Genomic DNA, 13,764 nt, shown 5'->3' with positions numbered 1-13,764 from the left:
GGCACTGAAGTTTCAGTTGGTGGTTCTTAGAGCTGCTGCAGCTGCAGGGTAGTAGCAGGCTACACTAGGACGAGGACTGAATTTGGTGTCTGAGGACCTGAATTTGAATCCTGGCTCTTATGGCGTGAAGGGCCTGGTGACCTCTAATAGCCCTTTCAGCTCTCAAACTATAATCTCATGAGCTTTCCTACCTCTTGTGGACATACACATAATCAGCAGCTGTGGGACAGAAGAAGGGAGAACCAGAAGTTCAAAATCTATCAGCCCACCTAATTCCATTCTGTACTTAGTTGAATTTTTTTCTAAATGACATTCAGTGTTGATATAGGGTCAGAGTAGGAACTAGAGACTGAGGTTGGATTTTATGGTGATATAATGTCTCAGAAAAAAAATCTAAAAAAATCTGAAGTTTCCACAAAACAATTTGTGAGAGTTCACAAACATCCCAAGGTGAAACAGCCACTCACCAGGTTATACTTTTTACCCAAAACCAAAAAAATTCAATATTTACAAACTCTAGAACATCATTAAAAGATTTTTTTAAATTACATTTTCAGATATTTCCAACAAGTTGATTTGTTTTGTTTGACTATGTTGTTCAGTCATTTCATTAGTGTCTGACTTTTCATGACCCCATTTAGAGTTTTCCTGGCAAAGATACTGGAGTGGTTTGCCATTTCCTTCTCCAGCTCATTTTACAAATGAGGAAAACAAGGCAAGGCAAACAGGGTTAAGGGACGTGCCCAGGGTCACACAGTAAGTATCTGAGGCAAAATCTGAACTCAGGTCTTCCAGATTCCAGGCCAGGTGATCTATCCACTATACCACCTAACTGCCCCTTGACTATACTTATTTGTTAAAAAGGTAAGTGGGATGAGTTAAGAGATTGTGATAGTGATGCAAAAAAAGGAAAAAGATATAAATGAAATATTTTCAAACATGCAGAAAGAAAAAAGATCTGAAGAGAACACAAATTTTGTTACTTCGATGCTGAATCTGTCAAAACAGCATAAATTCAGTTTCACATACAATTTCTTTTTACATTCTTTGTAATATTAAAACATTCATGTTTGTTGTTACATTCATAATAGAGAAAAATTTTTAAAGCATATAGAAAATGAATATTTGACATCTCCAGGAATTCAAATACAAGCAAATTATAGCAAAATGACAGCACCACACGAAGCAACTAGGTGGTGCAATGGATAGAGTCCTGGGCCTGGATTCAGAAGACTCATCTTCCCGAGTTCAAATCTGGCCTCAGACACTTACTGTGTGACTCTGGGCAAGTCACTTAGCGCTGTTTGCCTCAGTTTCTTCATCTGTAAAATGAGCTGAAGAAGGAAATGATAAATCGCTACATTATCTTTGTCAAGAAAACCGTGAATGGGATCATAAAGAGTTGGATACAACTAAACAAAAGGACAGTACCTTTATGAAACAGATTGACTGATGACTTAGATTTATGAATCAATCAATTAACAAACATTTGTTAAATCCCTACTATGTTAAACACCTTTCCTGACCTAAGTGCCAAATACTGTGCCATGCACAGTGGATACAAAGACAAAAACAAAAGGGTCCCTCCCTCAAGTATGTTTCATTCTGTTAAACAAAACACACACATTGGGTGGCCTGGATTCAGGAGGACCCGAGTTCAAATCCGGCCTCAGACACTTGACACTAGCTGTGTGACCCTCATTGCCCCACAAAGAAAAAAACAACACACACACACACACACACACACACACACACACACACACACACAAATACATACAAAAATAACCACTGCATGGGTGACTGTCTTGTGTCTGAGGCCGGGTTTTGGCTGGGATCCTCCTGGGTCCAGGGTGGATGCTTTGTCCACTGTGTCACCTAGCTGACGTCTTTAGGGTTAAATTGAGGGGTGAGGGGAATGTACTGGGGGAGGGGGAAGGGCAGAGGTAGCATGGGGTAAAACCCCACATGAAAGAAACAGGAAAGGGCTTATGGAGTGGGGGAAGAGATGAGGGAGGAACAGGACAGTAAATGAATTTTATACTCATCAGAATAGGCTCAAAGACCTTAATCTCATCAGAGTTGCCTCAAGGAGGGATTAATACACGCAGACATACACACATATACACACACACACACAACTGGGTGGAGTAATCTATTTAATCTGGACAGTAAATGAACCTAACACTCATTCAGAATTGGCTCAAGGAGGGAATAACATACACACTCAATTGGGTGGAGTAATCTATCTAAGCCTGCAGGAAAATAGGAGGGGAAGAGGATAAAGAGAGAGGGGCAAAAGAAAGGAAGGCAGATTGGGGGAAGGGACAGACAGAAGCAAATCCCTATTGAAGAGGGATAGGGTGAAAAAAGATAGATAATAGAGTAAATATTATGGGGAAGGGAATAGGGTGGAAGAAAAGAGTTAACAATAGTAATCATGAAAAAGAGAAAGGGGGAAAAATTGTACAAAAAATATTTATAGCAACTCTTTGTGGTGGCTAAGAATTGAGAATCAAGGGAATGTCCATCAATTGAGGAATGACTGAAAAAGCTGTGGTATATGATTGTAGTGGAATGGTATAGTGCTATAGGAAATGACAAACAGGATGATCCCCCAAAAACCTGGAAAGACTCATATGAACTGATGTATAGTAAAGTGAGCAGAACTGGGAGGACATTGTATATGATGACAGTAGTATTGTTCTATGAGCAATTGTGAATGACTTAACTACTCTCAGCAATACAATGATCCAAGAATATCCCAAGGGACTAATGATGAAGCATACTATCCACCCCCATAGAAAGAACTGATAAAAAGAGCACTTGTGGTTTGTACACATATAACCCATATCAGATTGGCTGATATCTTGTGGAGGGGGGAGGAAAGGGAGGGAGGGAGAAAAATTTGGAACTCTAAATCTTATGAAAATCAATGTTGAAAACTACCCTTACATGTAACTGGAAAAAATAAAATAAATGTTGGTTGCAAAAATAAAATAAAAACCATGGCAAATACATGGTATCTTTGGGGGAAGGGCGTGAAGAATGAGGAATGGGAAGGCACTAAGCAGCTGGGAGAATCAAGTAAGGCCTCATATGCAGCAGAAGGTGGCACTTGAACTGAGCTTTAAAATTAACTTGGGGGGGTCTAAAGAGGGGAAAGATTGAGAAAGGGACCAAGCATTAATTAAGCACCCATTATGTGCCAGGAGTAAGCGCTTTACTAATATTAAGAGGCAGATGTGTGTGTGGTGAAGCATGCATTCCAGGAATGAGTGACAGTCACTACAGAGACACAAAGGTGGAAGATGAAACGCTGTCTGTAAGCAGCATCAGCAAGAAAGTCAGTTTGGGGGCGCGAGAGGAAGTGCACCGGCCGTAGAGAGGTGAAGGGTGAGAGTTGTGGGGAAGGTGAAGAAGCAGCATCAGGGACTGCTGGCTTTGCGGAGAGAGGAGCCCTCGGGCCGGGCTCGACAGGCCTCTGTTCCTATCTTTATCCCCCCATGGAAGTCAACATGGGGGAGAAAGCAGAAGATTCTAAGCCTCCGGAGGACTTGTTCAATGGTTTAAAGGTTACTGATCCCCAGGAATCAGAGTGTGCTAGCCCCTTGGTGTCTAGTTTAAAAGATGAGTATATTCACAGCAAAGTACTAAAGGATGTTCAGGACCAGGGAGAAGATGAGTGTTTTCGTGACTGTATTGACTCATTTGAAGACAAGGAGGATCCAAGTGTGGAAGAATCAAAAGACAAACTGGATGATGATGTGAATCCCTCAGAACTAGAGGAAGAATATCTACTGAGTTTGGAAAAAGATATGCCAGATGATGAAAAACAGAAAAGAAGAGAAGAGAGCACAAGACTAAAGGAAGAAGGGAATGAACAGTTTAAGAAAGGAGAATATGTAGAAGCAGAAAGTTCTTACAGCCGAGCTCTTCAGACTTGCCCTGCCTGCTATCAAAAAGACAGATCGGTTCTATTTTCAAACCGAGCTGCTGCAAGGATGAAACAGGACAAGAAAGATGCTGCTATCAATGACTGCAGCAAAGCAATTGAATTAAATCCCAGTTATATCAGAGCAATATTGAGGAGAGCAGAATTATATGAGAAAACTGACAAGCTAGATGAAGCCCTGGAAGATTATAAATCTGTTCTAGAAAAAGATCCATCAATATACCAAGCAGGAGAGGCTTGCATGAGATTACCTAAGCAAATTGAAGAACGGAATGAAAAACTAAAGGCAGAGATGTTAGGTAAATTAAAAGATCTTGGGAACTTGGTTCTCCGACCTTTTGGACTATCCACAGAAAACTTCCAGATCAAGCAAGATTCTTCAACTGGTTCCTACTCTATTAATTTTGTTCAAAATCCAAATAACAACAACAGATAACATAAGATAACCATAGTAACTCCCTTAAAAGTTGGCTTGGAAATTGTGTGCAGCTTGTATTTAGAAAGGGAAAAGGCACTGTCAGTGTTTTAACTTGTAAAAGCATCTACCTAAAGGAAAAGCTATTCAACAGAGCACAGTACTTCTTTTCCCCTTTTGTTTTACTGTCGGAGTGAAATACAATTACTGATGCGATGGGCCTAATTTTATCTCCAGTTTATGGTGTACAGCTACTACCCTTGGTGCCCTCTGCATGTCAAATTTGTCCTGTTCCCTAAGGAAGCCTGCAAAAAAGCAAGGCTGACCCCTGAACAGCACAAAGCCATTCATTCTCGTTCAATCCCAGGAAACAGCTACTTGAACCAACCAGGCTTGTCTAAAGAGTGGAAGTGATTGGTTTCCCATCATCCCTTCCTCCCCTCCACCATTTTCTCTCCAAATACACTACCAAAGCTCTTGTGATCTTCAATATTTTATTATTTCCCCTTGTGGTAATAAAGGTAAAGACTTAAAAAAAAAAAAAAGTCAGTTTGGCCAGACTACAGAAGGCATGAAGGGCAGTTATGTACAATAAGGTTGAACAGACATGTTGGAGCCAGAGGAGTTTGCATACTGTTAAGAGGGAGCCAATAAAGTTGACTCAATAAGGGTAACATGGTCCAACGTGTTTTCAGAAAACCACTGTGGGAACGTGTGCAGGATGCATCATAGAGGAGAGACTTAAAATAGGGGTGTCAATGAGGAGGTTCCTGTAATGCTGTAGACAAGAAGTGATTAGTGTCTGAATTAGAGGATAGCAGCATAAGTGGAGGGAAGGGACATATGTATGAGATGTTACAGAGAATAGAATCAACTTGGCAAGTGACTAGCTACAGGAGAGTTGGAAGTGGAGGATGGCTCTGAGGGCATGAACCTGGATGACCAGAAGGATGCTTGGGCCCTCAAGGTGTAACGATTGGAATGATGCCACCTGCTGGAGACTTACTGTAGAAAAGCTCCACCATGAGGTGAAGGTCTCTGAGGGCAAAACCATGCGTCTTTTCTCTGGCATCAGGAAGTGACGTTTGCTAGTGGGAGGAAGAAGGAGGAGCCTGGTGCTCTGACTCGCTCTCTTTCCTGAGGACTCCAGTGGAGAAGGGAGCTAGAAATGCATTCTCCCTTTAATAGATAGATGAATGTAGGCCTTTCCTTCTCTCTTTACCAAATTCTTACTCTCCTTAATAAATGCTTAAAAGTCTAACTTTTGCTAAAGCTTATAATTTATTGGTGACCACTCATTAGATATTTTAGACAGAAGAGCTAAAATTTTAGCCCCCTTAACAAAGGGAAAGAGGGAAGTCTAGAAAAGGGGTAGCTTTGGGAAGAAAGATTATGAGTTCTTGTGGTAAAATATGAAAGTTTTTAACAGTCGGTTAGGATAACTGAAAGACGCCAGTTTTTCAAGGACCACCCTTTTGGGGAGGAGATGAACAGTCCGCCTGCTGCGCATGTCAGACTGCCTGCCGGGTTTTTTGACTTCCGGGGTGGAGAGAACGGGAGTAGCCTTTTTGCCGGCTTGGCGGGACTCCTGGCGGCGCGGCACAGACGGTCTGACTCACTCCAAAGGTGGCCTAAATCGGTTTGGTGAGTTTTTATAAGGAATATAGACTAAGCCTAGATTTAAGACGATTTGTACTGTATTTCTATTTTCCTATCCTTCTAATCAACAACACCTTATATACAATAAAGGCTCTATCTAGAAAACCAGAAGCTTCTTCCATTTACTAGTCTGGGAGATAAATTAAGGGAAGGGTTAAGTAGGGGAGATTTATGATCTAATATCCAATTTTAAATCTCACATTCTGTTTTGGAAGTGTTGAGACTGAGACGACTATGGAACATCAAAGGGAAAAGTCCAACAGGCAGCTGGTAATGTGGGACTGGAGATCAGGAGAGACCAGGGCTGGCTATACAGATCTGGCCATCCTGTGAATACAGACAACAATTAAACTTGTAGGGAGGGGAGAGGAGGAGAAGAGACTGAGTCAGACTATAGGAGAACCAAGAGAGAGAGCAGCGTGCAGAAAGTATCCAAGAAGAGAGAGCTATAATGCAAAGGGTTAAGAAATGAGTGAGAAGAGAGAAAATTATAACAGAAGCAGCTAAAGTATACAGCTTTTTCTAGGGGTTTGACTATGAAAAGGAGAGCTCATCAACAAGCACTTATTAGGTACTTACTATGTGCCATGCACTGGTACTAAGAATAAAAGTCCCTGCCTTCAAAGAGCCCCAAATCGAAATCTTACTCAGCAATCATGAGTGGCTGGCCAAGATACAGAAAATACTAAACACATGGCAGGCATTTGATAAATATATAATACTAACCATTCCAATGATATGAACTAAATGAGGATTCTACCTCAACAATAATGTCAAACAAGAAATCTTGCCAATAATTGCACATAATCCTGCATTACAATGTATAGGTAATGAAAGTTAGTAATACATACTTGTGTGGTCTTCATATCTTTCTATGTAATGCAAATAATGAATTGCTCTATTCTTTGCCTAGAACAAGAAAAAAATTAATTTTGTTATAATTTGTGTTTCCTCAAAGTCATTTTTATAAATTAGAGATTTTAAATGTGCTTATTATAAAAATTTTGGTACAGCTATTTACATGATGACCTGTTACCAGATAAGCCTTGTATAAAATTTCAGGTCATTGAATTGTCTGACCAACATGGCTGTGATTCCTTAAGTACTCAAAAAAAAAAAAAAAAGAAATCTACTTACTTTTCTGAAAGCACTGATCCGATCAGGAGCTTTTCCCACAGCAAAACCTATTAAAAAAAAAAAAGAAGCAAAAATGTTAATGAAAAGATACATTCTCAGCACATTTACTTCATTCTATGGTTCAAACTGTCATGATATGAAACATATATTGTCACCCAAACACTTCTTTGTTCTACTCCAATGGAACAATATAGAAAATGTGGGGTGGCTAGGCCTCTATGTGTATAGGATTATGCAAGTGCTGAATATTTCTTGAATGCAAACTTGAACTAAAATATTGGGCTATTATGATATTAGCTTAGAGGCATAAAATTATTTTCCATGAATCAACAGATATTCTCAGACAAACTGAAAGATCAGATGTGAACATCAGATATATAGAAAAGGACCATAAATTTTGAAAAAGAGACATATATTCAAAAAGACCATGATTAACCAGAATCCTCAAATAGAATTCAACTTAGATTAACCACAAAATGCAATGAAACATCTTTGAGTTGTTCATTTACATTTTACTGTGGTATCCAAAAAGCAGCAATAGAAACAAAGATGGTTCTTTTTGTCTGTGAGAAATGAGTAATGGAGAGGATAAAATATGACAAAGAGAATTTTTAAATTCAATCGCACATAGAAAAAGGTTATTTTAAAATAACTTTTTAGATCAACATGTAAAACTAAAAGTTAGAAATCTCAAAATACCACAATCCTATGCTATAATTATATAAAAGGTGAGAATCACCTTTAAAAAAATTTTTTTTTTTAAGAAAGAAACAGCTAGGTGGTGCAATGGATAAAACACGGGCCAATGTAGTCAGGAGGACCTGAGTTCAAATCCAGTCTCAAACACTTGACATTTACTAGCTGTGTGACCCTGGGCAAGTCACTTAACCCTCACTGCCCTGCAAAAAAAAAAAGAAAGAAAGAAAGAAAGAAAAGAAGAAAGAAATATGTGGTCTGATAAAATAAGATGCCTTAGTATTTAAAAATACGAATTATATTTTCAGGAAAATATGGAGCATGGAACACTTCCATTGCTCTTATAAGGAACAAAGACAAATAGTACTAAAGGAGTGAAAGTTTTTTAAAAAGCTGATAAACCGTCAAGCTTCCCAGAGGATCAATCACAATGGCCACTTCCCAGCTTTGACATCCTGACACAGCATCATCAGACTATACTTACCTGCAGCTCCTTTTCCATTCCCAACTACCACAAGGGCCCGCACTGACTTCTTCCTTCCTTCTTTTGCTGTCATATTAAAAACACTTCGTACCTGAGAAACAAAAGGCTTTGTGAGCACGGTCCTTGGGGACATACCATGGTCAGGCTTGTGCTCTCAGGAGAACAATGAGAGCTGAAAAGGAAGGACTAGAGTGGGCAGAGACAGGAGGCAGGAAGGGCTCTCAGCAGAGGGCTTTGCCTCAGACTTTGGAGAACAAAGCCACCATCAGCCACAGGCTCACCTCCTCTATTTTTCATCTTGACCCCCTTTAACATCATCCCTCATTCTCTCCTTTGCTTTTGTCTCTGAATTAAGAGAAGGCTTTTCTCCTCACTAAAACCAACCCTTCTGGGGCAGCTAGGTGGCGCAGTGGATAGAGCACCGGCCCTGGAATCAGGAGGACCTGAGTTCAAATCCGACCTCAGACACTTAACAATTACTAGCTGTGTAACTCTGGGCAAGTCACTTAACCCCAATTATCTCACCAAAAAAACAAAACAAAAACAAAAACAAAAAACAAACAACCCTTCCACAAGTACCCTTGATCCTATTCCCTCTCATCTCAACCAGAAGACCACACCCACACACAATCATCCCCTTTCTTTCTCTAATCATCCAGTGATAAGAAGGCAGACTTCAGAAAAACTCTTCACTTTCCTCCCCCTCTCCTCCATCAAATCTAATCAGGTGCCATGTCCCACTGAATCTACTTTATCTCTTCCATCTGTTTCTTCTACTCTACTCACATGGCCACCTCCAGCCTAGAATGTACAATTGCCACCTTTCTCATCCCCTTTCATGCAATCTCTGCCCTCTTCCATCCTTCCAGTGCTGGTCCTGGAATGAGGAAGACGGATTAAAATCTGCACTCAGACACTTCCTAGCTATGTGAACTTGGGCAAGTCACTTAAGCTCTGTCTGCCTCCGTTTTTCAGCTGTAAAATGAGGATGACAAGGGCGCCTGCCTGGCACGGTGGTTATGTGGGTCAAATGAGAGACCATTTGTAAAGAGCAGCGTGTGGCACCTGGCGCACAGCAAGTGATCTATCGATGCTTATTTCCTTCCTGTCCTCAACACAGCTGCCAAACTGACATTCCTGAAGTATAACTGACCACGTCACCGCCTTACCAAAGAGCTCACCACTGCTGTTAGGACCAAATGCAGATTCCTCCAGCATGAAAGACTGCACAGGCTAGCTTCAGCCTACCTCTAGGGACTCATTACACATCCCATCACTCTGCACACCCACATGTGGGAAACTGGCCTACTTCCCATCTATCCCCCATCCAAAATATTCCATCTTGTGTCTCCGCAGCTTTGCAGAGGCTGCCCCCAAGCCTGGAGAGCAGACTCCTTTCCCTTCTGCTTCTCAGAAGCCCTCGTTTCTCTCAAAGCCCAGCCACGGCCCCACACCTCCACAAGGCCTCTCCTGATCCTCCTGGGGCCAGTGTTCTGGCTCCAAAATAACCTCATCTTTATTGTGTGTTTACTTATATATGTAACTGCTATTTCCCCCAATTCTCCTTGAAGGCAAAAATTGGGGTTTTTTGTTGTTGTGTCCTTGAAAACTTAGCCCAGTGCCTGACATGCAGCCAAGGCTTTAAAAATGCTTGACAGGGGCAGCTAGGTGGCGCAGTGGATAGAGCACCGGCCCTGGAATCAGGAGTACCTGAGTTCAAATCTGGTCTCAGACACTTAACACTTACTAGCTGTGTGACCTTGGGCAAGTCACTTAACCCCAATTGCCTCACTAAAAAAAAAAAATTAAAAAAAAATGCTTGACAAATCAAAGCTTACCTCGAGTATTCTGGTATCGAAATCTTCATAAGTTTCTGTTGCAATAAAAAAGACATTTATATAAATTTTCTTATATAGTTCATATTCTAAATCATTATTCCTACCACGCACCTCTCTTAAAAAAAAATGCCCACAAAGAATGACTTGATTATTCTCAACAATACAATGATACAAGACAATCCCAAAGGACTACTGATGAAACACTGTCCTCCTCCAAAGAAAGAACTGATATTGATGGAACGAAGAATGCTGTTTTTCACTTTCTTTCATTTGTTTTTCTTTTATTCGAGTTTTCTTGTACAAAATGACTCATGTGGTAATGTTTTACATAACTGAACATGTATAACCTGTATCTGATTGCTTACCGCCTCAGGGAGGGGCAGGAGGGAAGGAGGGATAATAATTGGAACTCAAAACTAAAAAAAATGCTTATTTTTTTAAATGCTCACAAAGCACGAAACAACCTTAGAGATCAAGAAGTTCATTTCTCATTCCCTTTTGCTTCCCGGGTTAGGCCCTTCTTCAAGGGAGGCTGCCCAAAGCTTCTCAAGACAGTACTCCTCTCCTGGAAGGCCCCACATGAGCAGCAGTCAAAGATTTAGAGCCGGGCGAGATGTTAGAGGTCATCCAGTCCAACCTCCCTCATCTTACCGACGAATAAACTGAGGACCAAAGAAATTTGCCTGGGATCTCATAGCTTCTCAAAGTCTGAGGCAGGATTCAAATCCAAGTCTTCTGGAATCTGAGTCTGACACTCTACCTCCTCCACTCCTTTGCCTCTCTCAATTGTGCTATGGGCCCCTTGAGCAGCCAGCGTGAGGAAACACGGAGCCCCCTTCACAGAATCATGTCTTTAAACATATAAAATAAAAGACATAGTGTGGGAGAAGTGCACAAAATTACTCTCCCCAGATGAATCCACAAGACTTACTTCAGCAAGTTTCCTCAGGTGGGCAGCTTCTAATCAATCTCCTCACCATCCTTAACATCCCTATCCATTCATTTCCCTGCTGTATTTGTGTACCAGACACCCTCCCCTCCTTAAAAACATCCCTGCTTCAAGGCATGCTGACTCTGTCTGTCTTGTTCTGTGTCAGTCATGTGGCTGTAAGGGACTCCTAATAAAAGCAGCTGCCGCAGCCAGGGTCCCTCAGTGTCTGGGTCCTGGGGAAATTTCCTTCCTGTCTGGCCTGACCAACAGATTTCTTTGATTTAGTGAGACAAGCGATACTCAGACAATAATTCCCTTATCTATCTCCTCTAATAACATAGAACCACCTGTGTTTCATAAACAGCCATCCTCCTTTTCTTTATTCACACAATGATACACTGAATAATGTTTAGCTTATGAAAGCTGCCCTAAAATCGATGTGTAAGGAACCTCTTAGGCCAGGCTCATGGTAGTTGCCATTCACCTTGCTATCTACCCGGCCAAATAAGGGCTCCTTGATTTACTCTTAATTGACTTCTTACTGCTACTATCTGACGCCAACTTAAAGAACCCAGATTAATGGGTACTGACACTCTTGGGTCTCCCCCAGATTACACTACAATAATTTTTTAAAATCGATCATGTTAGGGGCAGCTAGGTGGCGCAGTGGATAAAGCACTGGCCTTGGATTCAGGAGGACCTGAGTTCAAATACAACCTCAGACACTTAACACTTACTAGCTGTGTGACCCTGGGCAAGTCACTTAACCCCAATTGCCAAAAAAAAAAAAAAAAATCGATCATGTTGGGCAGCTAGGTGGTGCAGTGGATAGAGCACCGGCCCTGCAGTCAGGAGTACCTGAGTTCAAATCTGGCCTCAGACACTTAACACTTACTAGCTGTGTGACCCTGGGCAAGTCACTTAACCCCAACTGCCTCACCAAAACAAAACAAACAAACAAAAAACCCCAAATAATCGATCACGTTGAAATTGTTATCATAATATTAAAACATGTCTAGAAGCCAGGTTAAAAACCCCTTATTTACTAGTCTAATTCTGAACTTGAAGTTTTAAATAATCTAAAGCAAGAGATCATAAAATATTAAGAAGTAAAAGCGATCTTAGAGATCATTTTAAATGTAAAATGCAATACCTTTGCACATAGAAGGCATCTAGTAACTGCTTACTGAATTGAACAAGGAAAGAGAGAAAGGTTAAATGCAGGGCAAAGGGGAGAAAAATGCTAGGCAGTCAGCTCTTAATTTAAATTTTAAAATGTTTTTGGAGAAATACAGTCAGCACTAGCAAAAAGCATTTATTAAACACAGACTCCTCTGAGCAAAATTCTAAGATCATTGGAATGACTCTGAGTGCCTTTTCTCACCACAGGATAATGTACTTTGAAGCACCTGTGCCTACCTCCATGTGGATATCAGCCCCTCAGTACAAACAAGCCTACCCAGTCTTATCTTATGCTCATTCACAGATTCCCACCAAGGACCACACCCAACATGGCAGGGGTCTGTCTTCCTTTAGATCTTTTTACATGTCAGGTCATCATCCACCAGCCATCCCTCTCCCACCTCATTTTCTAGCTCTTCATCAAATGAGTCTCAGTCTAAATAAGAGGTATATTCAGGACAGCCTACAAAGATAAAAAGGCATCACATTTCAGTGGCAAATTTTCAAGTTTTCTTACTAGTGTGTGAGGTTCAACGACATAACTATTTTCCTAAAATTAAAATAGATGGATTTTAAAATTTCAGAAGTACATACATTCCTTGTATCAAAACAACAAACACATTCTGTGACAAAAACAACAAGTGATATCATTACCTCCATTAGGACCAGGATCTGGGGGTCCTAAACTGATTCCTCCCCAAGAGCTTCCAGTCCAGCCTCTTTCCCGTTTAATCCTCTTTTTTTTCTTTTTGTCCCATTCATCTCTCTTCTGGATCATGTCAGCTTGTAGCCTCTCCTGTTCTTCTTTGCCTCTTTGGCCAACTCCCTGAACCACCCCATGTTTTAAAACAGGGGCATTCAAACCGGGCCAGAGAAAACCAGAGCGTCCTTAAGATAAGACAGAAAGAAAATTACCTGCCTTATAACTAAAAATCTAGATTATTTAAGACTACTATAGTAAATCAGTCAATCAATCCATCAAATATTAAGTGCCCATTATGTGCCAGGTAGCATGAGAGGAGTCAGGGGTACAAATATAAAAAATGAAAAAATTCCTACTCACAAGGAGCTTACATTTCAATGGGGAAGACAACACATACCTCTAACGCACATAAAGATAACATAAATAACATAAATATAAAGCTATTAATGTGGATATAGACAAAGTAATGAAATACAGGGTAGTTTGGGAAGGAAGACACCAACAGTTGGAGGAATCAGGAATTGCTGCATGCAGAAGACAATTCTTAAGCTGCATCTTCAAGGAATCACAGGACTCTGTGAGGCATAGACAGGAAGAGTGTCCATCACAGGCATGGAGGCCAGTCGGTGCAAAGACACAGATATAGAATGTCTTGGAGAAGAACAGCAAGAAGGTCAATTTGACCGGATCCCAGAGAGCAGGAGGGAGAGCAAAAGCCAATGACGTTGGAAAGGCAGGCTGGGGCCATGGTGTATAGAGCCTTAAAA

General features: G+C 40.9%; 2 protein-coding genes across 2 annotated transcripts in view; one reads left to right on the top strand and one right to left on the bottom strand.

Annotated features, from left to right (window-relative positions):
• The window catches only part of MRPS5 (mitochondrial ribosomal protein S5), a 35,620-nt gene that overhangs the window by 6,595 nt on the left and 15,261 nt on the right, over positions 1 to 13,764 (bottom strand). The window contains exons 5-9 of the mRNA XM_043986645.1: positions 12,949 to 13,182; positions 10,182 to 10,216; positions 8,344 to 8,434; positions 7,164 to 7,210; positions 6,878 to 6,935 (exon numbers count right to left, since the gene is read on the bottom strand). Coding sequence (XP_043842580.1) covers positions 6,878 to 6,935; positions 7,164 to 7,210; positions 8,344 to 8,434; positions 10,182 to 10,216; positions 12,949 to 13,182 — 465 coding nt within the window. The remainder of the gene's footprint in view (positions 1 to 6,877; positions 6,936 to 7,163; positions 7,211 to 8,343; positions 8,435 to 10,181; positions 10,217 to 12,948; positions 13,183 to 13,764) is intronic.
• Positions 3,475 to 4,705, top strand: LOC122742405 (tetratricopeptide repeat protein 1-like). The gene has a single exon (XM_043986646.1). The coding sequence runs from the start codon at positions 3,504 to 3,506 to the stop codon at positions 4,386 to 4,388; it is 885 nt and encodes a 294-aa protein (XP_043842581.1). The 5' UTR covers positions 3,475 to 3,503; the 3' UTR covers positions 4,389 to 4,705.

This window comes from Dromiciops gliroides, chromosome 2 (assembly GCF_019393635.1).
Source record: "Dromiciops gliroides isolate mDroGli1 chromosome 2, mDroGli1.pri, whole genome shotgun sequence".
Classification (NCBI taxonomy): domain Eukaryota; kingdom Metazoa; phylum Chordata; class Mammalia; order Microbiotheria; family Microbiotheriidae; genus Dromiciops; species Dromiciops gliroides.
This window is presented reverse-complemented; position numbering and strand designations above follow the sequence as displayed.